The sequence below is a fragment of the Panthera leo genome, chromosome B3, assembly GCF_018350215.1.
Source record: "Panthera leo isolate Ple1 chromosome B3, P.leo_Ple1_pat1.1, whole genome shotgun sequence".
Classification (NCBI taxonomy): domain Eukaryota; kingdom Metazoa; phylum Chordata; class Mammalia; order Carnivora; family Felidae; genus Panthera; species Panthera leo.
In genome coordinates this window covers 69,877,620-69,903,356 of record NC_056684.1, presented here as the reverse complement: position 1 = coordinate 69,903,356, position 25,737 = coordinate 69,877,620, and the positions used below count along the sequence as shown (strand labels likewise).

The 25,737-nt window shown below is 36.8% G+C and overlaps 2 protein-coding genes and 1 pseudogene across 2 annotated transcripts; all 3 read left to right on the top strand.

Moving 5' to 3' along the window:
* The first annotated feature begins 3,070 nt into the window (after positions 1 to 3,070).
* LOC122221232 lies at positions 3,071 to 4,010 on the top strand (annotated as a pseudogene).
* A 4,063-nt stretch (positions 4,011 to 8,073) lies between these two features.
* LOC122222566 (olfactory receptor 4K3-like) lies at positions 8,074 to 9,012 on the top strand. Its single transcript, XM_042943134.1, has one exon. The coding sequence runs from the start codon at positions 8,074 to 8,076 to the stop codon at positions 9,010 to 9,012; it is 939 nt and encodes a 312-aa protein (XP_042799068.1).
* A 14,076-nt stretch (positions 9,013 to 23,088) lies between these two features.
* Positions 23,089 to 24,024, top strand: LOC122221231 (olfactory receptor 4F15-like). The gene has a single exon (XM_042940546.1). It carries the CDS (start codon positions 23,089 to 23,091, stop codon positions 24,022 to 24,024), a length of 936 nt encoding a protein of 311 aa, XP_042796480.1.
* Positions 24,025 to 25,737: the final 1,713 nt, after the last annotated feature.

Below are 25,737 nucleotides of genomic sequence, written 5' to 3'. Positions count from 1 at the left end.
AAAGAAGATGTGCAGGTGGCTAACAGACAACATGAAAAAATGCTCAACATCACTCATCATCTGGGAAATACAAATTAAAACCACAATGGGATACCACCTCACACCCATCAGAATGGCTAACATGAACAACTCAGGCAAAAACAGATGTTGGCGAGGATGCGGAGAAAGAGGATCTCTTTTGCACTGCTGGTGGGAATGCAAACTGGTGCAGCCACTCTGGAAAACAGTATAGAGGTTCTCTAAAAATTAAAAATAGAACTACCCTATGACTCAGCAATTGCACTCCTAGGTATTTATCTAAGGGATACAGGTACGCTGTTTCAAAGGGACACACGCACCTCCACGTTTATAGAAGCACTATCAACAGCACCCAAAGTATAGAAAGAGTCCAAATGTCCATCGATGGATGAATGGATAAAGAAGATGTGGTATATACATACAACGGAGTATTACTCGGCAATCAAATAGAATGAAATCTTGTCATTTGCAACTATGTGGATGGAACTAGAGGGTATTATGCTAAGTGAAATTAGTCAGAGAAAGACAAAAATCATATGACTTCACTCATATGAGGACTTTAAGACACAGAACAGATGAACATAAGGGAAGGGAAGCAAAAACAATAATAAAAAAAAAGGAGGGGGACAAAACATGACTCTTAAATACAAGAAAAAACTGAGGGTTGCTGGAGGGGTTGTAGGTAGGAGGGATTGGCTAAATGGGTAAGGGGCACTAGGGAGGACACTTGTTGGGATGAGCACTGGGTGTTATACATAGGGGATGAATCATTGGAATCTACTCCTGAAATCATTATAGCACTATATGCAAACTAACTTGGATGTAAATTAAAAAATAAAAAATAAAAAAATTTAAAAACAAACAAACAAAAAAGAATATTCACACAGCTTTACTCTTAATCACTGGAAACTGGAAACAACCCTAATATCCTAAAGTGGAACAGAGATAAATAAACTTGGTACATCTATACAATGAAATATGACTTACCAATGAAAAGAAACTACTAATACATGCATCAAAATGGATGAATCTCAAGTGCAATGAGAAGTCAGGCTCAAAAGGTAACATAATATATGATTCCATTTTTATGGTCCTTCATAAAATGAAACTATAGGGGCAGAAAAGAGATCAGCAGTTTCTTGAGACAAGGGAATGGTGTGTGGTTGACTCAAAGGACCACAGGAAAAGTTGACATGAAATGAGACTGTAGTACATCTTGGGTGTGATGTGGTTGCCCAAATATATATGTATGAAAGCAGAGAAGCAGCCTAGTTATTGTTGGGAAGTCCCCAAACATTTAAGAATTGGTAATACTTCTGAAAATGGGTGTGAAAGTACAGATAAAAAGAGGGAAATCTTGAATGTCTTAAGGTATATCTAGAGCCCCAAATCCCCTCACTGACACAGCTCCATAGGTGGCTGCATGTCTATTCACACTCTGGCAGAAGTCTGGTGTTTTAGTCTTTGGATAGTTCTCTGAACTACAGGATGCCAGGCCAATACCTTAACCTAGCACCTAACCCTAGCCCTAATCTTAGCATTGAGGGGAGAAAAAAAAAGATGTGATGCATATATATATGCAATGGACTATTACTCAGCCGTAAAAATATAAAACCTTGCCATTTGCAACAACATGGATGAAACTAGAGAGTATTATGCTAAGCGGAATGAGAGCAATACAAATACCATATGATTTCACTGATACGTGGCATTTTAGAAATGAAACAAAGGAGCACGGCGGTGAAAAAGAGAGAAAAAGAGGTAAACCAAGAAACAGAGTCTTAACTATAGAGAACAAACTGATGGTTACCAGAGGGGATGTCGGTGGGTGGATGGGAGAAATAGGTGATGGGAATTAAAGACAGCACTGGTCGTGATGAGCCAGACTTAAATACAGAGAACAAACTGGGACATGCTGGAGGGGAGGTGGGTGGGGGGATGGGTGAAATAGGTGATAGGCATTAAGGAGGGCACTGGTCGTGAAGAGCACTGGCTGTTGTATGTATGTATGTTGAATCACTATGTTGTACAACTGAAACTATTATTACGCTGTACGTTAAATAAGTGGAATTCAAATAAAAACTTCAAAAACATACATGTATGTGTAACTACAGAACGGAATACTTAAAAGATTTAATTTTGCTATATGTAAAATGTACATGTGTGTATGTGTGTGAAAAACTAAAAATAACAAAAACATTTATAAAATGAAAGAAATACTTTATTGCATTGCAAGAGTTTTTACTTTTTTTCAAGTTTCACAGTAATTGTGTACTTCCTCAAACTCACCCCTGAACCAGCATCCTTCCCCAGAGGGTACCTCTCATTGGTCTTTCACGTCACAGCTGTAAGGTTTAGGAAAGTCACTTAGCCTCTTTTCACCTGTTTTCTCCTCTGTAAATGGATTGTGTGTTATCATAATGGTATGAGATGGTGCCTGGAAAGTGAGTCGTCGCACATAAGCAAGTGAATAGGCATTGAATCCTTCTGTTCTCAGGCTGAGATAGTTCTGGATTCTAGGCCTCAGGGTACAAAATAGCTCACAGGACAAATAAATTAAAGGTTTTGAGATTTGGACATGAAACAGATGAAATCTGAGAGGGAGAAAATGAGACAGCAAAGAGGAAGGGCAGAAGCAGGGCCAGTAAAAGATAAGAGAAAAGAAAGAAATGGAGAATTTTATTAAGACCCTTTCACATCTAATGTATTTAAAATCGTCACTGCAAACAAATGCAAAAGAAAAAAAAAGAACTAAATTCTCTAAAGACATAATTACACTCATTTTTACTGATGGGAACAGTACCAGAAGGATGCCCTGCAGGAATGATAGTCGTTACCTCTGAGAGTGGCTGAGATGGGAGAGGACAGATGAAGAGAGCCTTCAATATTTGCTCCAAATAAATCTATTATTAATAGTTTAAATGCTATAAGGTTAGACTGCATTCATGTATTATTTCGCTAATAACGGAGTGAATTAAAAAGTATCCTCTCAGGCTTTCTGCCGGTGGACCTGCCAAGTAAGCAACATGAAAGTCTCCCTCCCACCGCCCTCATGTCTCAGTCAGAGTTTCCCAAAGAGCCTGAAAAGCCGCGGAAGCTTTTCATCAGAGGATTGAGCTTTGAAACAATGGATGAGAGCCTGAGGAGCCACTCTGAGCAATGGGGAATGCTCACGGACTGTGTGGCCATGACAGACCCAAACACCAAGCGCTCCAGAGGCTTTGGGTTTGTCACGTAGGCCACTGTGGAAGAGACAGATGCAGCCATGACTGCAAGGCCACACAAGGTTGGATGGAAGAGCTGTAGGACCAAAGAGGCTGTCTCGAGAGAAGCTTCTCAAACACCTGGTCCCCACTTAACTGTGGAAAAGATTTTTGTCGGTGGCATTAAAGAAGACACTGAAGAACATCATCTAAGAGATTATTTTGAACAGTACGGGAAAACTGAAGTGATTGAAATCATGACTCACCGAGGTAGTGGCAAAAAGAGAGAGGCTTTGCTTTTGTAACATTTGATGACCATGACTCTAGACAAGATCGTCATTCAAAAAATACCATACTGTGAATGGCCACAACCGTAAAGTAAGGAAAGTTTCATCTAAGTAAGAGATGGCTAGTGCTTCCTCCAGCCAAGGAGGTCAAAGTGGTTCTGGAAACTTCGGTGGTGGTCGTGGAGGTGTTTTTGGTGGAAATGACAACTTTGGCCGTGCAGGAAACTTCAGTGGGCAAGGTGGCTTTGGTGGTAGTTGAGGTGGTGGTGGATATGGTGGCAGTGGGGAAGGCTGTAATGGATTTGGTACCAATGGAAGCAACTTTGGAAGTGGTGGAAGCTACAATGATTTTGGCGATTACTACAATCAATCTTCAAATTCTGGAGGCAGAAGCTCTGGCCCCTATGGTAGTGTAGGTCAATACTTTGCCAAACCATGAAACCAAGGTGGCTATGGCAGATCCAGCAGTGGTAGTAGCTATGGAGGTGGTAGAAGGTTTTAATTACTGCCAGGAAAGGAAGCTTAGCAAGGGAGGAGCGCCAGAGAAGTGACAGGGAAGCTACGGGTTACAACAGATTTGTGAACGCAGCCAAGCACACTGGTGGCAGGGCCTAGCTGCTTCAAAGAAGACATGTTTTAGACATGTGTATGGACAAAAAACTGGAGAACTGTATTTGTGACTAATTGTACAACAGATTATTTTTGTTCTGCTCTGAGGAAAGTGTAAAGCATTCCAACAAAGGGTTGTAATGTAGATTTTTTTTTTTTAACTCCCATGCTGTTGATGGCTAAATGTAATAATCTGATCATGATGCTGAATAAATGTCTTTTAAAAAAAAGTATCCTTTCATTATCTTTTCATCACTTAGAGAAATGCCTATCATATGGTTTACACTCAAACTGCTAATATACATGACTCTGCACAAGGAAGTACCATGAAGGTTGAGACCTAACATTTCTCTGAAATCCAAGAAGCAAGGTTCAAGTAGGCCCTTAAATCATGAGCCTAGTTGCAATGTGCCAAAGACGAGCTAGCTGTCACCTGCCCATCTATGTAAATCATCTAACTTCTGCTGGGATTGGTACCAATATCTTAGCTCCCTTTATGACATGGTAGATACAGGCAAAAGAAATAAAGTTATATCCTCAAAATACACAAAGAAATCAAAGGCTTGAAACGCCTTTCTCTTATACTTTCACTTGTATTTAACTAGACTAACTTGAATCTACTTTGAAAAGGGTGGATTTTTATTGCATGATGCCCTCAACACCCAGCTTTTCCTCAGGGAAACTTGGAAGCTAAGGATCCCCCAAGAGCATGACAGGGAAAACCTTTCCAAATACGTGGCTCTACTTAAAACACAGAGATAGAGATGGAAAGCCTCCAATACTCTTCAGAGTGCACACTTGGCACACTGAGGAGGACACAGTCCCTCCAATAATGCTCATGGCAGAAAATTACTTGGAATTCATTTCACCTAAAGCAGACTCTGGAGTCAGCCCTCTCAGTAAGCAGCGAAGAAACCGGTTTCAGAGGTGATCTGTGTAGTGTAAGTATATCCCAGATAATTGATGTTTGAACTCACACTTTTAATGTCTTCCACACAGGTTAAGACTAAATTCTTTTTCTTTTCCTAAAGCATTTTTTTTCCATACCTATCTATAGAGCTTAGAGTTCTGAATGTGTTATTTGGTTCATGTCTTCTGGGAAAGATTATGGGTTTTCTCTCCCAACAAATCCCTGGGACTTCCGAATTCCTAACAGCATTTCAAATACTAACAACAGCATTGCCTTTCTATGACCTTAAATGCTGCCAGATGCCCAGGTAGGGGAAGATGGGTTCTCAAAAACCCTCCAACCTATCCTGACATTTTCTAATTCCTTTTGGATTTTACTTGTTTTACCCCTGATCAAAGTAGCAAATGGGAGAAATGCTTCAGTCAAAAACTGTATGATTTCACTCTTATGTGGATCCTGAGAAACTTAACAGAAACCCATGGGGGAGGGGAAGGAAAAAAAAAAAAAGAGGTTAGAGTGGGAGAGAGCCAAAGCATAAGAGACTGTTAAAAACTGAGAACAAACTGAGGGCTGATGGGGGGTGGGAGGGAGGGGAGGGTGGGTGATGGGTATAGAGGAGGGCACCTTTTGGGATGAGCACTGGGTGTTGTATGGAAACCAATTTGACAATAAATTTCATATATTAAAAAAACTAAAAAAAAAAAAAAAAAAAAAAAAAAAAAACCGTAGGGCAAAGTACCTAAAATTCAAAACAATGAAACTGAATAGATTTTAATGTGAACCTGTGTATCTTACTCCTATTGTTACTAGCCATTTACATTTATTTGTGTCTCTGTTACCTCTTCATAGAACAAAAAGTCTTATTTCAGAAGACTTTTTTTATGTTTATTTATTTTTGAGAGAGAGACAGAGACAAAGCATGAGTGGGGGAGGGGCAGTGAGAAAGAAAGAGAGGAAGACACAGATCTGAAGCAGGCTCCAGGCTCTGGGCTGTCAATACAGAGCCCCCATGTGGGGCTCAAACCCATGGACCAGACCACGAGACCATGACCTGAGCTGAAGCTGGACACTTAACCTACTGAGACATCCAGGCTCCCATGTCTTACTTATCTTCTAAAAAAAAAAATTTAAGAAATTTTATTTATTTTTTTAGTCTTGTCAAAATCAAGGTTTCAACCAGGTGCCATTTCGAGCAGGAAAATTCTATTGGAAGCTTTGGAGTCACAAAGCCCTGTTTATATTCTAGTGGTTTTTTTTTTTACTTTTTATTTTACAACTTGGAAAATAGATAATTTGGGTATGTATGTACATAGTTTGTGAGGTTTATGTGAAGTATTCTAACCAAAAAATATATTAAAGGACATTAAAATAAATAATTAGAATTCAATAGTGAGATGATATTAACAAGGACATCATAAGCACATGTTGATTTTTTTAACAAAGTCTTACCTTTTGTGGAAAAATACTTAGAAGGAGAAAGAACAAAACCTAATAGGAAAAAGTAAAACAGAAAAAAAACCGAAATAAAAAGAAAGGCAAACCATCCTTCAAAATGGAGAAAATACTTAAAATCACAATAAGAAATTAAAACCACATACACTTGCCATTTCTCATCATCATATGACAATAACATCACAAAGGACAGCCTGTGAAAACACAGGTAATTCATACATTGCTGGTGGAAATGCAAAATGCTTTAAGCCCGGCAGAAGGATTACAAACATATGAATAAATAAGACAGATAACTGTTTTCAAGGTGCTTAACATAGATGTGCTATATAATTCAAGCTAGTTTGTCGCTTTTATAATCTGAACTTTTAAAAAAAAATAGGTTATGAGAAAGATGGAGAAATGAAGAGAAACCAAAGAAGAAATGGAAAAAGAGAAGGAAAAATGAAAAAAGACCTTGGCCTCCTGGCTTACAGAAAAAGTGAACATATGTATTTCCACAGAGCTCAAGTTAAACAATAGAAATGAAGAGTTTACATACAAACGAACTTAGAATTTATATTTTCTCCTGAAGAACAGTCAGGAGTAAAAGTAGCTTTCATATATCCTTCATTTAGGACAGCCTCAAAAAAGAAATCTCTGTTACCAATGAGAACCGAGAACCAGGGACCATCAAGGCATGTTAATGTTACTCAGGCCAAGGGAAACAGGAGTTTGTGGTCATATTCTTCCACGGGCAGATTCCAAATGCAGGGAAATACTGGATACTAGGAACGCACAGTCAGTAACTGGGGTCTCTTTGGAAACACAACTATCTTTTCTCAAGTCATTTGATGAACGGTTTTTCCCAGAGTCAGTGAAATAATTGGTTCAGTCTGCTAACACATTTTCACAAAGCAATATTTGTTTCTGGGAAGCAAGTTTTGTGTCAGAAATGTAGCATTTGATTATTTCCCGGATTCTGGGAAATAACTTCTGAATATATTTAAAGCTACTCATTTTCCTGCAGAAGAGGCACATTCAAGCCTTGGAGAAATTATTTACCCAATATATTACTATTGAAATTTTTAACTGAATATTCATTTTTTATTCCCATAACAACTATACTTAAGCTAGGTAAGGCTTTTGACCTACACTTCTATACTTAGCTCTCCTTCTGGGCCATCAGACTGTGCCTACTTATAAATTCACAAGAACTTTATTTTCCATTTTGAGCTTTTTTTTAATATAAAAATTTTTTTTAATGTTTATTTATTTTTGAGACAGAGAGAGACAGAGCATGAGCAGGGAAGGGGCAGAGAGAGAGGGAGACACAGAATGTGAAGCAGGCTCCAGGCTCTGAGCTGTCAGCACAGAGCCCGACGCGGGGCTCGAACTCATGAACTGTGAGATCATGACCTGAGCCGAACTCGGATGCTTAACCGACTGAGGCACCCAGGCACCCCCATTTTGAGCTTTTGTACAATGGTATGATTTGAATTTTTGATGTGAGTACTATTTATCTGCTCTCCAGAACCTGAGCATTAATTACATTTTTCTTTCCATTCTAGAAGTTCTTAGTTCTTCCTTTGGGTCACATGAGAACACAACGTACTAAATGGAGGAAGCTAACCAGTCTGTGGTGTCTGAGTTTATTTTTCGTGGACTTTGTAATTCAAGAGAGCTCCAGACCTTCCTCTTACTGCCATTTTCCATGCTTTACCTGATGACGGTTGTGGGCAACCTCCTTGTCGTGTTCTTGTTCATCACTGACCCTCATCTCCGTTCCCCGATGTACTTCCTCTTAGCCAATCTCTCATTTGTGGACTTCTGCCTTTCCTCAGTAACTACCCCTAAACTGATCATAGACTTCCTAAAGGATAATAAGACCATCTCCTTCGGTGGATGCATGAGCCAGATCCTCTGTGTGCATTTTTTTGGAGGGGGTGAGATGGTGCTACTCGTGACAATGGCCTATGACCGTTATGTGGCCATCTGCAAGCCACTCCGTTATTCCAGCATCATGGACAGACAAAAGTGCATCTGGCTGGTTTTGATATCATGGGTCATTGGCTTTGTGCATGCCATGAGCCAACTAGCTATGATTTTAGATCTGCCCTTCTGTGGACCCAGAACAGTGGACAGTTTTTTCTGTGATATCCCTTTGGTGATCAAATTGGCCTGCATGGACACACATACTCTAGGAATATTGATAAATGCTGACAGCGGGGTCTTGGCAACAACTTGCTTCATTATCCTACTCATCTCCTACACCTATATCCTAGTAACAGTGCGCCTTCACTCTAAGAATGGAGCATCAAAGGCACTGTCTACCTGTACCGCCCACATCACAGTGGTGCTGCTGTTCTTTGGACCCTGCATCTTCATCTATCTGTGGCCACTTAGCATCACTTGGGTGGACAAGTTTCTTGCTGTGTTTTACACAGTAATCACACCTCTCCTGAATCCAGCCATTTACACACTGAGAAATAGAGACATTAGGAATGCCATAAAGAGACTGATAAGTCAGCATATGGATTCAAAGGATAATTTCTAGTTTTCTCATTAAATCAGAAATTGCACCCTTTACATCCAAATTTGGCCACATTTTTACCTATAAACTGAACTGGAAACATGACCTGTTCATCATACCGACAGCTTTAAGTATTCCCAGATGTATGGTTTGTGTTTATTCCATTATGAAAATGTGTTCAAAACTCCAACACTTATATTCTTACCACTTGGAGAGGATAATAACTGCAAATAATAATTTGTACAAATATTCCTTTACATTTATTCAAATATTTCCAGATGACAACATTGATAATGATAATGATAAGAGTAATAAATACTAACATTAGTTTACCAATAATCCCTACACCATGCTAAGCATTTTACCTAGTTTATGTATGTTACAAAACCACTATGAGTTAATTACCATTATTCTCATTTCTAATAATACATGATTTACTTACTTTAATTCTAACTTAGCTAGAGAGGATAATAAAGATATTTGAGTGATCTACATCTACCTAGAAAAAAAAATGAATCAAATTATAATGTTATTGCCCTTGTACTCCACAGCATAACCCTTATAGTTCAAATTTTCAAGTCTTTTTTTTTAATCTTTAACATTTATTCAGTTTTTGAGAGACAGAGAGAGAGCATAAGCGGAAGAGGGGCAGAGAGAGAGGGGAGACACAGAATCCGAAGCAGTCTCCAGGCTCTGAGCTGTCAGCACGGAGCCCAACGTGGAGCTCGAACCCACGAACAGCGAGATCATGACCAGAGCCAAAGTCGCATGCTTAACTGACTGAGCCACCCAGGACCCCCAAGTTTTCAAGTCTTAACTGTTGATTCAAACATTGAATTTCTCTTCACATATTTTTTTGCTAAATACAACAGAAAAAGTATTCACAACTTCTTGAAACATTACTTATTTTCTTATGTGAATAAATGAATTTCATGATTCTAATTTTACCTGATGTTAAAGCATTAAGAAAGGATTGCTAGTAGACGGGAAGAATGTGTTCCTTTGAAGCAAAAAATTTACAGCGAAGAGAAGAAAGCCAAAATGAAACCATCAATGCATACAACACAATAATTTTATTCAAAAATCTAAAAACTTCCTAGAAATTAATAAAAAAGAGAAATAATCCAAAAGGGGGGACAGTGGGAAAAATTTAGATCAGGTGTTTATTTCTGAAAAGAAATACCACTGGACACTAGACACTCAACCTCATTAGTAATCACAAAAATGTAACTTTAGATCATAATGACATACATGTTAAAGAAAAACATCTGTCAGTAAGTTATTGTTGACAATATGTATTGCTGTGTATTAATGGAAATTTTATGGCCTGCTGGTGGGTGAAAGTTGACTTAACCATCCTGAAAAACAATCTTGTGTTGCCTTGTAAAACCAAACATGGGGATACACTGTAAGTCAGTGCCTGGCTGCTAAGGGTCCATATGCCTATTCTTCCCATGACTAACACAACACCCTCAAGATTCAGCTGGACACATGACCACCCAGCTGCAGCGCAGATTTCCTAGTCTCTGCAGACGGATATGGCCATATGACTGACTTCTGGCAGCAGAACATGAGAAGCAATTTGTGAAACTTCAGCCATCTCTTTAAAGACATCAGCTCCATTTCTCTTTCCTCTGTCCTGGTGGCTGGCACACAACTGGAGCAGATGCTCTGGAGTCAGTAATGAAAGCTACACACTGAGAGGAGCAGAGCTAATGCTCCCTCCAGGAAACAGAGGGACTCCAGAAGGAGCCGAGGCAGCTGAGATGGTATTGGTATGTTCTATCTACCACCATACCATCGTTCATTTGCATGCTTTTCTTCCTAACCCACTTACATTGCTTTGTTTATTTCAGGTGTTATATATTGCAAATTAAAAAAAATAAAATAAAGGAAAGGCTTTCTTTTTGGTCTTCTAACAACACCACCACCACCACAAAATTCCACATACCACACAACCTTTCTTTCTACAGGTTTCAGATAGACCATGTTCTTTTGGGCTATATGCCTAACCAACTTCTCCCTTCGAGCGAAGCCCTCAACAGAAAGCCCCCAAAATGTATGATATGGCATGCATAAATAGTAAAACATAGAGAAAGAAAATGTGAGCAGTTGGGTGTTAGTGTTAGTAGTCTTGGATTGGGCAAAACAGTCATGTCAACATCTTCTGATCTTTTTGAATGAAACTGCCATTGTAATAGAGCATACATTACAGCACTGAGTGATACAGGCCATTTGCTAACTAAAATTATACTGACACAGCTTTATAATATTGTGATTTCTAGTTTACTCCCATGAACAAAAGAAGAAAGCCATGACTTCTTGTGTACTATCTGTATACCAAGACCTAAACTGTTCATAATGACATCTCAATCTCTATACCATTAAAATAAAGTGATGATGACATAGCTGACCTAATGAAACTATATAAATAATGGTAGTTATAATTTTTCATTTCCTGGAATATTTTTAAAAAGAGAAGTGCCAACTATATCAAGAGATGTTTGGGGCGGCTGGGAGGCTCTGTCAGTTGAGTGTCCGATTTCGGCTCAAGTCATGATCTCACAGTCCGTGAGTTGAGCCCCGCATCAGGGTATAGGCTGACAGCTCAGAGCGTGGAGTCTGCTTCAGATTTTGTGTCTCCTTCTCTCTCTACCCCTTCCTTGCTCGTACTCTGTCCCTCACTGTCTCTCTCTCTTAAACATAAGTAAACATCAAAAATAAAATTTAAAAAAAGAGATGTTTGCAGAAAGTTATATTTCCCCAAACCAAATAATCATGGAAGCAATACTTAGATCAGCCTTCAGATATCCATGGGGACATATGATGGTTTCTTGGAATATTTTTAAGATGCAATTATCTCAGCTGTACTCAGTAATAGAAGTCTTTAGTTTTAGGAACCACCATTTATTCATAAGTGATTTGAAGGCTATATATAACGTTTTCTCACAACTCTGTACTGGAGGAATAAAACAACATTGGATCAGGATTGAGTTCTTGCTACACAATATAATTAATATTCTAATTGATAGACTATAAAATGAGATCCTACTGTCCATCTAGTTTCTAAGCATATTAACTTCATTTAACTCATTAGTAAGTCAACACAATTCACCTCTAAGTAATCCATATTTCAACAAGAAACACAATGGAAATTAAGAAAATTTTTAACTAAACACTAATAAAAAAACAATACATACATAAGCACATATGGAATGCAGCTATAGCCGCATTTGCAAGCACTTTTCTATATGCACATATTTTTAAAAGAGAAATGACACATGCAAGTGATCCAAGTGTCCATCTAAAGATAATTCACCTAAGGAAACTAGAGGAGGAAAATAATAAGACCAAAAATTAATCAAAATAAAAAAAAATGTTACATTCAACACTTAACAAAACCAAAGTTGGTTATTTCAGAAGACCAACAAAATTGACAATACATTGGCAAGACTGATCAAGAAGGGGGAAAAAAGGCACAAATAACCAATATCAAAAACACAGATGCTGCAATCCTTAAAAATATTATAAGATGATATTATGTCCAATCTTACACCTCTGAATTTAAAGTTTTACAGAAAATAGGAAAATTCCTATAAGAAACTACCTCCTAAAGTAAAAATGTCCTTATATACCTATGTTTATTAAACATATTGAAACTGTATGATTATCTCTCAGCTCAAAACCCACCCTTTTGCACTCTGCTTTCTGATATGGGGACTCCGCAAACCACATTCCTGTACTGCCATCTGTCTCCATTTTATGTTCTGGTGATAGACCATGCCAGGGGGAGGTTGCAAAGGTAGAGAGAGGGGAAGGGATTCCTTCCTCTTTGCTTCTACGGGCTCCCCCTCTGCCTGCTGTGCCTGTGTGAGCATTATCACCACAGCTACTGCAGTGATGTTTCTTTGCTATGGCAGCAGGTGAATCCAGGGTGCGGTCTCTCCAACAGTTTGAGAACTAGCCTCAGTGGGCTTTCTTAGAGATAACACTAGCATGCTGCTACTCTATCTCCAAAAAATCCAGGTCCCGGGTTTATCATGCCTCTCTTCTGAGTTCAGAGAAACAAGCAATAGCCAAGATACACTCCCTCCAAAAAGGGATTTTCATCAGCTCCACAGGACTCTATTCTAAAGAACTACGTTTCAGTAATTCCAATTTCTTGTCTCTGCTCCCTCACCCTTAGGAGTAGAAGCTGCTTCTTACAACTGTTACCTCCATGAAAGCAGAGAGCTATCTTTATATACTTTCAGATACCTAGTTAACAACTTTGTACCTGGTTAATTTTTATATTAAACTCTGTTCAAATCACGTGTGCGTCCTTTTTGATGGCTGATCCCTGACTGATACAGCATTTCACAAAGAAAAGTGCAGGCCTAAAGTAGGCTTCCCTGGTGAATACTCAAAACACTTAAGAAAGAAAACAGAAATTTAAAATAAATAAATAAAAATTTTAAAAAGAAAAAAGAAATATTTTTTATATAACGTTCTCTTGAGAAGAGAGAAAGAAGAAACACTTTTTTTTTTTTTTTGGCCAAAATAACAAAGTTGGACAATCAAAAACATTATCTGCTATCAAAATTTACCAATAAGCCAAAGGATACAGAACACAAAGGTCAAGAATGGAGCCTCCTGAGACCACTAAGAAGAGTCCCCAAGTTTGTTCAGGCTGTTGTAGGCTGCACGTGAAGAAGACAGAACAATGAAGACTCGGCCCTAATGATGCGTGTATACCTCCTTACAGAAAAGGACCTTATTTTGGTCATAAAACATCTTCAACGTTTACTCTGACAAATGGCTAGCTAATTGACATTTTTCAGCTGAATCCATCCAATCATTCCAAAAATTCCAGGCTAATTTACTATTAGCAACCTAGACAGGTCAAGTGTAGCCTGCTCAAAGGGCTACGTATGTGAAGCCTCCCCATTATCTTTCTAATAAAAAATATTACAAGTGGTCCAACTAGCATTCCTCCAAGGAGATGGAGAGGTCATTTCTATCATTCCTTCTACATTTTTTTTCTCCAAGATGTCCACAAATTTGGAAGAATGGATTTCACACCAGATGCTAACACTTTATCCAGATTTATGAAGCCAACATAAATTTTACATGAAAATCAGATAAAGACATAAAAAAGAAAAATTATATGCTGTTCACTCTCATAAACATACATGCAACATCCAAAACTATAGCAAAGAAAGTGAAACGATATATAATAAGAATAAAATGTTATGCTAAATTAATTTAGTACTGGAAATGCAAGGTTGACCTAACTATTGGAAACCAATCACCAGGTTAAAAAAAAATGGAGGGTGGGGAGAAAAATCATACACATATCTGAGTAGATATAGAAAGAACACTTGATAAAATCCCATACACTTTCATGTTAAAACCCAGAAATGTAGATTTAGAATGAAAAGTATTTGAGCTGAAAAAGTACTTACAAACATCTCCAGCATAAGTCACAGTTAATGATAAAATATTGGAAGCTCCCCCAACCTTTCCAATTCCAACCTTTAACCTAAGATTGGGAATGAGAAAAACATGCTTCCTCTCAACACTAATATTTGGAATTTTATTGGAAGTCCTGACCAGTTAAATAAGGCAAGGGCACTAAACAAAATGTATAAAAAGAAATGTAGGTGAGGGGATGTGTGAAATAAAGAGAATTAAGAGGTACACATTCACAAGACAGAAATAAACTTATTGTTCCTAGGCAACATTTTTGTTTAAAAGTTACATATCCTTTCTATAGACTCCTCAGTCTAGGACTGTCTACCTACTTATAATAGCATTTAACATACAATATTGCCCATTTCATTTGTTTTCCTAGATAGATGGTAAACTTGAAGAGAATAGAAATTACTGGAGAGTAAAGAGGAATATAAAGGCAGATCTAACAGTGATTTAGAAGCAAATAGGTATTGGGATGCCTGGGTGGCTCTTGGTTAAGCGTCCAGTTCTGTGTCTCCCTCTCTCTCTCTGTCCCTCCCTCCACTCACACTCTATCTCTAAGTAAATAAACATTAAAAAAAATTAGAAGCAAATAGGTATTAACAAAGAAAAATGAGATTCTTTTGAAATAAAATCAAAAGTATCAGAACAATGAAACATCAAGCAAAGGTTTCAAATGTTGTGAAATCTGGTATATAATAGGTAGAGAATATCTAACACTGCACTGAGCCACAGGAGGGTCATGAGGAGACCACTCATGTCTCCCTTCAAGATAGAATTGGCTTCAGCAGATGTACTTTGCTGACAGTTTCCAGTTAACAATTTCAGATTCCAAAGCACCATTCACAGAGGCCACGGTCTCCTCCAGGCTTCTCCCAGCCAATGATTAACAACAGTAGGTGTACCAGAGCCCGGACATTCCTGCTCAATCTTTGCTGGAGCCCCCATCAACCTGACCGGGGTTTCTCAGAGCTGCACTTCAGTCCGAGGTTACCCCATCCAATCTCCCTCCTTTCCCTTCCTTTTTCACAAGAGCCACATGGCATTTTGTTAAGAAGGCTTTCCTTAAACTGGAGAGTGTGATGCTAAGTGAAATAAGCCATACAGAGAAAGACAGATACCATATGGTTTCACTCTTATGTGGATCCTGAGAAACTTAACAGAAACCCATGGGGGAGGGGAAGGGAAAAAAAAAAAAAAGAGGTTAGAGTGGGAGAGAGCCAAAGCATAAGAGACTGTTAAAAACTGAGAACAAACTGAGGGTAGATGGGGGGTGGGAGGGAGGGTACGGTGGGTGATGGGTATTGAAGAGGGCACCTTTTGGGATGAGCACTGGGTGTTGTATGGAAACCAATTTGACAGTAAATTTCATATATTAAAAAAATAAATAAAATAAATTAAAAAAAAGGCTTTCCTTACCCACTACTGCTCTTATTCTCCTTCACAGACATTTCCTCCTAGAACTATCCTATAATTCTGTCATGGTTCCTGCTTCACAGAGTAGCAGAACGGACATTAACACTTGGTTTTGGACACTAAAGTATTTGTGATCAAAATACTAAGAGGAATACCAGAAATAAGAGTTACCACCAAAGATTGCCTGGTCAAGCAGCAAACAAGTTTGCCTCAGACACCAAATTACCTACCCAACCCCCATTATAATGATATGGGGATAGAACGTATTGTAAGTAAGGTAAATTATTGTCCTGGGAAACCCAATACTATGAAATTAGGAACAAAAAGTAAAATGGTAAACTAAGTTGGTTTTTTATTTACTAATAATTCATGAACCAAAACACCCATACACCCATGCTTCTGAACAACTGGCCGCAAAATGAATCACATTTCCTTCTGACTTTCATCTAGTCAGTATAGATAATAAATCATGCCATCATTGCATTTTCATATTGCCTCACCTTTCCTCGTAGTTTATATTGCTGAGATGAGGAGGAGAACAGTAGTCAATAGAGACTGTATCCTCAATTCATTAATGCCAAATCCATTGCCTTCCCACTCTTAAATCAGGAAACAATAAATATTTATGGATTTCAGCTTGCAGAGAAAAGATCCTCAGGTTCTTGTAAGTTGTTTCTGCACTGTTATCTTGTCTTGATTCTTCCTCATTTACACAATTCACACTTCATTAACCAGACTGCATTATCATTCTCAGATTCATTATGTTCCCCTTATTTTGTTATTCAGTACTTTTCTAGTTCTATGTATAGGGACTTGGCCAGTATATTTGCCATAAAAAGCTTTGCATTTTAGCTAAAAAGGACTGATGTTCTGGAGGTAATCCCTCCAGAAAATATATTCCTCTTAATTAAATAGCTTCCATTTCCTTTCAACAGAAAATCATTTCATCACAAAAGGTATCCCAAGTTAAAGCTGTACAGGTGAAACTCCAACAAATCCTGCAGTGAAGCCCTAGGTAAAGTACTCTGTTTGCTTAAGTTATTTGTGAAAACTGAAAAACATCACTTAAGTATATTTAACCAATAAACATACTGCTTTTTTCCCAAAAACAAAAATTCCTTTGTCTTTAGACTTCCATGTAGAATTATTTCAGGTTATTAAAACTCCAAGTGACATTTTTGAGTTTATATTCAATCTATGCTTGATGCTTTCATATTTTTCAAATACAAATTTACTATTTCTCAGAATCCTAAGTGCAACTAGCAATTAAGAGTATGTAGTGGTATTTAGTCCTTTACATAATATTGATGCCAAACAGATACAATCAGTGAGTCATGATTCTGTTAACTTTCAACAATTCTATAATCTATAAAACATCTGTAATGTATCACATCTCTAATCTCAAATTTGAAAAAATACTGTCACAATCACATAATTACTACTCATAACACCAGACTGTTCAATTTCTCTATCACACTGTTCTGTAGCTCATGTAACTTGACCTTGGGGAAAAACCCAATGTTCATAAAAGACCTAATTTCTATAGACAACCAATAATGGAATAGATATTAGTCATTAATACCCAGCCCCGTAATTGGTTTCATTCCTAATGGTGAGCACTATTTTTAACTATGTGTCTTAATTAATAACAATGAATCTAAAAGGGAGTTAATCTCTCTGTGTTTCTCAATCCCTTGAAGCTGGAGGGTGAAACCAGAGCCTGCAGGTAGGTGGAAATTCAATCTTTAATTCTACAGTATCTGGCTCCATTATTATCACCCCTTTTTTGGCTCCCCATAATTTATTTCTTTTTCAGTCACTCTTTTCTTTTGTTAATTCACTTAACTTTAATGATGTTAACTTAACTTTAATTCATGTTGTTTAATATCCTTCTGGTATTATTCTCAGAGTTAAAACTGTATGATGAATAAACATATTCTTCAAAGCTCTAGTATCTTTTTAAAGATAGTATATGAAGTATATTGACTCTTCCATCTCCTTTTCTCTAAATATTAGTATCTTAAAACAAAAAGCAGTATCTATGCCTTCAGGATTGTATTCCTACTGAAACAACATGACAAGGGCATGCTAGCTTTCTTTCTGCCAGATTTATTCAATCAGTTACCAGTCTGAAATGCTAGGTCTGTTTCCTGAAAATCATCAAAATTATCACAATAGGTAACACTTATTTAGCATTTACTATATGTCCAAGCATTTTCTTATGTTTTCTTATTTCAATTCATTTAGTCCTTAAAACAATTACAGAAGCTACTGACTTAGGATCTGCCTATAACAATGAAGAAACTGATACATCCAGCAGTCTGGTAACTAACATAGAACTAACATAGAACAAATAGCTGGTAAATGGGGGATGTGGGGATGCAAACAGTTTGGGCCTTGTGTTTGTGCTCTTAAACACTGCGTTGTACTGTTTCCTGGAAATGGCTCCTATATAAATGTTTCTTTCCATCCTCTCAATTTATTTTGACACATTTACTTTCAAACTTAAAAAACAATAAATATTACCCCTAGATATATAGCAAATCAAGTTGGAGATAAAGAAACAAGAATAAGGGCATCTGGATGGCTCAGTTAAGCATCTGACTTTGGCTTATATCATGATCTCAAGGTTTGTGGGTTTGAGCCCCACATGGGGCTCTGTGCTGACAGCTCAGAGCCTGGCGCCTGCTTCAGAGTCTATGTCTCCCTCTCTCTCCGCCCCTCCCCCTTTGGTGCTTTCCTTCTCCCTCTCTCTCTCTCTCACTCTCTCTCTCTCTCTCTCTCTCTCTCTCTCAAAAATAAACATTAAAAAAAAGCATAAAACTATTTAAAATTCCACCACCTGTAGAAACTTGGGGTGAATCCTAAACATTCACTCATGCAAAATGTTATTCCAGCCCCCAAAATAAGAAGATTTTCTCTATAAATGTTTCCTTAACTTACTGAAATCTTTTCACCCCACTTAATGTAGATTTAATGTTCATTTTTAAGCCTGCCGTGTATGAATATATCCACTTATTTAATCACTCTGTTATTCTTAAACAATATGTTTCCAATTAGCTTACATTATTCAAAATGCTCATAAGTAAAATAACATTACAAATACATTTTGTTCATTTCTCTATTTCCTTTCAAAACAATTCCAACAGGATTACTGAGGTGTGTTTTTGGTTTTTTGTTTTTTTTTTTTTTTTACTTTTATGACTCAACTGCCTTCTAGAATGACTGTACCACTTCATATCTCCCATGAGCTGAGAATGAGAAGCACTGCTTCCCGGAACCTACAGCAGCAACAGGTTTATCCATTCTGTTGAGAAATAAATACAAAACTGGAATCTACTTTCTGAACTTGGAGTAAATACAGAAAGACCTCTTCACCTGAAGTTTTCAAATTAATTCATACCTATTTTCTTAAAATTCTATAATTTTACTTGTACATTTAATCCTTCTAATCATCCAGAACCTCCATTGCTATAAAATGTACAATAAGATACTTTCTCTGCCCTTCTCCCATGGCACTCTCTCTCTCTCTCAAAAAAATAAACATTAAAAAAATTGTTAAATGTATAACAAGATACTTACAACTTTATGTTTGCAATGTTGAGCTACATGTTTAACAACTATTGAATATTCTGAATTTATCTATTTTTATTTTAATTCCAGTGTAGTTAACATATAGTGTTATAGTAGATTGAATAACTCTTCATCACCTACATAATTGTGATGCCTTTTTTATCATATGTCAAATTCCCTTATTTGTATCACATTCTTAACTGTGTTTTATTTATCTGTTGACCTTTAGCCAAATTAATCACTGTTTAATTAGTATAGGTTTAGGACATATTCTAATATCTTTTATAGAAAGCATTCTCATTTTGTCCTCAATTCCCATTTCATTTCCTTTGGAAAATTTCCTGAGTTTTGAAACAGACGTTTGGATCACTTCGTAATGTTCCAAAAGATTTCCACTGGACTTCAAATGAGCGCTGCAGTTAGTGCACAAATTGGTCAGTGAGAATTGATATTTTTATTACTTGTCATCTTTCTTTCCCTCCATTTGCATGGTTTCATTTCCCTTATCATACAGGTTTCAAATATTTCAGAAAAAATTTTTTTTCAGTAGAATGCATACACTACACATTTTGTTCACTTATAATTGAAGTTTCTCTATTTAACAGATTATTTTTGACATTATATTTATTAAAATGATCTTATTAGGGGCACCTGGTGGCTCAGTTGGTTAAGCATCCAACTTCACTCAGGTCATGATCTCACAGTTTGAGTTTTAGCCCCGAGTTGGGCTCTGGGCTGACAGCTCGGAGCCTGGAGCCTGCTTCACATTCTGTGTCTCCCTTTCTCTCTGCCCCTTACCCACTCATGCTCTGTCTCTCTCTCTTTCAAAAATAAATAAATATTTAAAAATTTAAAAAATAAAATGATCTTACTAAATTTAATATTCTTAATATTTGTCTTAAGTTTTTGAGGTCGACAACTGTGTGATTTGTTAATTAATATATATTACAACAGTCCCTTCAGTAGAATTACTTGATTTAATCTTCTTGTCCATAGCATATGATTGAAACAGTGCTGCAGGCTTCCTTCTTTATGTTATTGATTTTGATATTTCACCTATAACCAGATTTTGACTGCTGGTTTAAAAATTCTATTAAAACAATCATGTTAAAAATATTTCTTAATATTTCCTATTTTACTAAGAGATGTTATCAAGAATCAATTTTGAGGGGCACCTGGGTGGCTCAGTGGGTTAAGTGTCTGACTTTGGCTCAGGTCAGGACCTCACAGTTTGTGAGTTCGAGCCCCATATCTGGCTCTCTGCTGACAGCTCAGAGGCTGGAGCCTCCTTCAGATTCTGTGTCTCCCTCTCTCTATGCCCTTCCCCTGTTAGTGCTCGCTCGCTCTCTCAAAAATAATAAACATTAAAATAAATTTTAAAAAAAAGAATCAGTTTTGAAACTTATCCAGTGACTGTTTAGTACATTCATTCCCTAAAATTTTCATGGAAACAGCTTCTGAAACCAAATATTACTCATCTCTTCTCAGCATATTATGTGATGTGCTGTGAGATTTCAAGAATTTTCTCTTGATAAACCTACCAGAGGCTTTAAGTAGGAAAGTCACATGATCAAACTTGACTTTTGACAGACATATCTCAAGTCAGACTATAGAATCAACTGGACTTGAGGAAGAATGGAGCTGAGAGATCTTTTCAACTGTCAAGATGATAAAATACATAGACCAAAGGCAAAAAAAAAAAAAAAAAAATGACGATAGAATGAAGAGAAGATGAAGAAATATTCACCAATAAAAATTGTGCAACTAGAGGTGGAAAGGGAAATACAAACAAGAGTGCCACACAGGTGTCTGTATTGGGCATCTGGGAAAATGGTAATGATATTTATTAAAACAATGGTGTGGAATATGAGTTCAGTTTTGGCTTGATAACTTGAAGGTGGAAGTCAGACTTCCATTTGTGTGTATCGTATACAGCTATGAATATATTGCTCTGGAGTGCAGTGATAAACCTACAGATAGAAAAGTGAACATGTAGGTACTAAAAAGCAGAAGGAGGAGATCATTCATGGCTTTGGTTAAGTGACTGTTCATGCATTTTGGGTTCCAGGTCCTTTCTAACTTTTTACTCTTACTTTTAGCACATGAGCTTTCGAATGTCAGGGTTACTTCACTTTTAGCCATAACATTAGCATCAAATTCAGGAAAATATGGATCAGGAAAATCCGTTTGCACATGAAGATTTGTCCTTTTTATTTGGGAAAGAAAACTCTCCACAGATGACATTGATTTTCAATTCAATGAACCATTCTGGGCTACACAATCCATCTTAACATCTCAAGGAAAATGAGATTATAGTAACTGGTTTAGAAAAATCATATAACAAACTTTCAAGTGGGATAGGCCTACACGCTCCTAATTTGAATGATTTTAGCTCACTACCTGAACAAATGGAATTTCTATTGGCAAAAAGTTGGAAGGGAAATGACTTTAAAGAAGACAAGAAGCCAAGGTCAGAAGGAGTTGCAGAAACAAGGAAGGGCATGATAAACAGTATCAAATCCTACGGTAAGATCAAGGTAAATAATGATTGAAAAGAAAGTGTTATGTGACATATCCAGGATCCAAAGCTTCTTCCTAACAAGGAAGAGACCTGTGGATACTAATTTTACTTATGAATGAAAATAAGTTTGGACCAGCTTGCCAATGAAGAGTTGGAGAGGAAAAAAATTAGAAAAGAACACAAGATATAAAGATTTGGCTTTTTCAAAAGAGAGTTCACTATCCTAATAAGTCATAATGCTTAATGTTCTCTTAGTTACAGGTCAAGGAAAATTTAAAGAGGAAGAAAATTAATTGATGGGTCTTGCATAAGACCCAGGATATAATTGAAGGGGCCGTCCTTGAATGTCATACTGCCATGGTTTAGATCAGGAATTCTGGTATCCTGCAAGCATAGATACAAATTCTGGCTCTGACAATTAATCCTTCTGGGACTCAGTTTCTACACTAGTAAAATGAATCTAATAAAACAGTGATTATATTATAGAATTTTATAAAGTTACAATGATGTACTGAGTACAGTGGCTTGCATGGAGGAATCACTTAATATGTTTTATCTGTTAATATTATCTTTGCTTAACAAACATTTCCTTACTTACTAACGGTATTTTTTCTCTCATACCCAATATTTTATTTGACATAGAGGTCCATGCATGCACCATGAAAATAATGTGTCTTGAACAAAGCATTTCAATTTGGACTTGCATGATAAATTGTACAAAAAAAACCCCACAGATGAGGTGAAGCAAGGTGAAACTTATTCAACAGTCTCAGCTTGATGATCTCTATTTGAACAGTGAGGTAAAATATCTAGCTGACAAGAATTTGCTAGTATGAAAGCAATGTGAAGGTGACAGAAATGTTTGAGATTTTTCGGTTGTGGAAATACCTAGTTAAGTGGTCAGGGGAAATGTCTTGAAATCTCTAACAGGAAAACAAAATGCCTGATAATGGAATAAGAAGGGAAAAATAGTAATTCTGTTTTCTTTGTATTTCTTTTCCAATTAAATTATTTCTAACTCTAGGATATGAATAAACTAGTAGGATAAATAGGAAACTACATTTGTACCACTGATTCTCACTTTTCTTCATGTTTTATCCTCAGGCGATTTGAAATCACCTCTTCTGTCCAAGTCAATGAATGGACTAAATGAATCTGTTGTTTCTGAGTTTATGTTGTTGGGACTCGCTAGTTCTTGGGAAACTAAAGTTTTTCTCATGTTGATATTTTCCTTGATTTATTTGGGGATCATCCTGGGAAATCTTTTCATTGTCTTTTTGGTAATTTTTGATTCTCATTTACATTCTCCTATGTACTTCCTGCTGGCCAACCTATCCCTCATTGATGTGGGGCTTTCCTCTACCACAGTTCCAAAGATGATTACAGACCTTCTAAATGAGTATAAGATAATTTCTTTCCAAAGTTGTATGACACAGATATGCTTCATCCACATCATGGGAGGAGTGGAGATGGTGTTACTCATCGCCATGGCATTTGACAGGTACACAGCAATCTGTAATCCTCTTCACTACTTGAACATCATGAACCCTAAAATATGTGTTTCTTTTGTAATTGCTGGCTGGGTCATTGGGGTGATCCATGCTATGTCCCAGTTTGCTTTCATTATAAACTTGCCCTTTTGCGGTCCTAATAAAGTAGACAGCTTTTACTGTGACTTTCCCAGGATCATAAAACTTGCATGCACAGATGGAGCCAAGTTTGAGTTTATTATTGCTGCCAACAGTGGCTTCATGAGCATGGGCACCTTCTTCCTGCTAATCCTTTCCTATATCTTCATTTTGGTCACTGTCTGGAAACGTTCTTCAGGAGACTTATCCAAAGCATTTGTCACTCTGTCAGCTCACATCACTGTGGTGGTTCTATTTTTCACTCCATGCATGTTTCTCTATGTATGGCCTTTCCCCACATCATCAATTGATAAATACCTATTCATTGTTGACTTTGCTATCACCCCTGTCTTGAATCCTGCCATCTATACATTACGGAACAAAGACATAAAGATATCAATAAAAAGATTGAGCAAATGGGGACATTATGTCAAATTCTGCTGACTCAATCTGGCTTTGGAGCTCTAAAACTATACATCCATCAACCTATTGGATATTTTCACTTAGGTTTCTGATACTTGCCACATCTGGAGCTGGACATAACAGCTATGTCACTGAATAGATTTCTACTACTTCTGTAAAGCATTTATTCATCACCCTTACTACCATGGGAATTGTGAATCCACTATGATATGGGTTATTTTATCAGACAGCATTACTATCTACTAAATATTTGTAATTGAAATTATGATCATTTTTACAATAGAAAGATATAATTACATCTCTTCTGCTTCCCACAGGTTTGCAAATGAACTGCCAACTAGCTCTGGAGAATGTTAGGAATCATTATATCAAATATATGTGAGACTAGTAATTCTATGTAGTTTACTCAGTTTGTACTCCTTGAGAAGATCCAAAGTCAAAATTTGATTATAATTTATTTGAAAGCTGATTTTTGGAAACAACATCATTAATGAATTGGAAAGTGAGACGGAGACATGAAGGATGTTTATGTTGATAAATGTAATGGATTCGAGCCTATCATGGTCCTCTGGGGGACTCTATAAACTGTGGCTTAGAAATGTCCTAATTTAAGGTAAAGGAAGCTAGAGTACTTTTTAATTTTCATAGAGTGCATTAACTTCTTGGTATGTCCACTCTTCCCCATATATAATACTGTGCATTATAGGAATATGTCAGGTAGACTTTCAGATGCTGGCAGTAGAGAACCACCTCCATGTTTGGTAACAAATGCCAAGGTATATCCCACTTTTCAAAGATACTTGATCTGTACTAAACATCACTTCATCCTGCTATAGATTTTTAAAGCAGCAACTGGATAAGATAATTCTGGGTTGAAAAATCACTATTTTAAAAGTCATTATGGATTTTCACTCAGCTCATGCTTATTGACCTCATGTTATTTGGTCTCTACTAAGGCCTAGCAACTAGCCAGAAATGTTTGTTTTCTTTTTTTTTTTTCTTTCTTTCTTTCTTTCTTTCTTTCTTTCTTTCTTTCTTTCCTTTTCTTTTCTTTTTCTTTATTTATTTTCCTTTCTTTTTTGTTTTTAAATTATTTTATTGAATTATAGTTAATATACAGTGTTATATTAGTTTCAGGTGTACAATACGATTGAACATTTCTGTGCATTACTCAGTGCTTACCACTACAAAGTAGCTACCATCTGTCAGCAAATAATATTATTACCATCTTATTTACTATATTCCTGATGCTGTGCTTTTCATTTCTGTGACTTATTTATTTTATAACTGAGTTTGTACCTCTTAATCCTCTTTATTTATTTCACCTATCCTCCCATCAACCTCCCCTCTGGCAACTATCACTTTATACTCTGTATTTAAGAGGTTTTTTTTTTTTAATCTCTCTTTTTTTCTTTGCTCATTTATTTCTTAAATTCCACATATGATGAAATCAGATGTTTTTCCTTCTCTGACTTATTTAATCTAGGATTGTACTCTCTAGGTCCATCCATGTTGTTGCAAATGGGAACATCTTATTCCTTTTATGACTGATTAATATTCCATTGTGTATATATACCATATATTTATCCATTCATCTATTGATGGACATGGGTTGCTTCCATATCTTGGCTATTATAAATAATGTAACAAGAAAAGGGGAGCATGTATATTTTCAAATTAGTGTTGCATAAATGTTTTCTTATTATAAGAAAGCTAAAGAGGACGGAAGAATAT

Excerpts from the sequence above, each read along its gene's own strand:
- LOC122222566 (XM_042943134.1), top strand. The coding sequence starts at position 8,074 with ATGGAGGAAGCTAACCAGTCTGTGGTGTCTGAGTTTATTTTTCGTGGA.
- LOC122221231 (XM_042940546.1), top strand. The coding sequence starts at position 23,089 with ATGAATGGACTAAATGAATCTGTTGTTTCTGAGTTTATGTTGTTGGGA.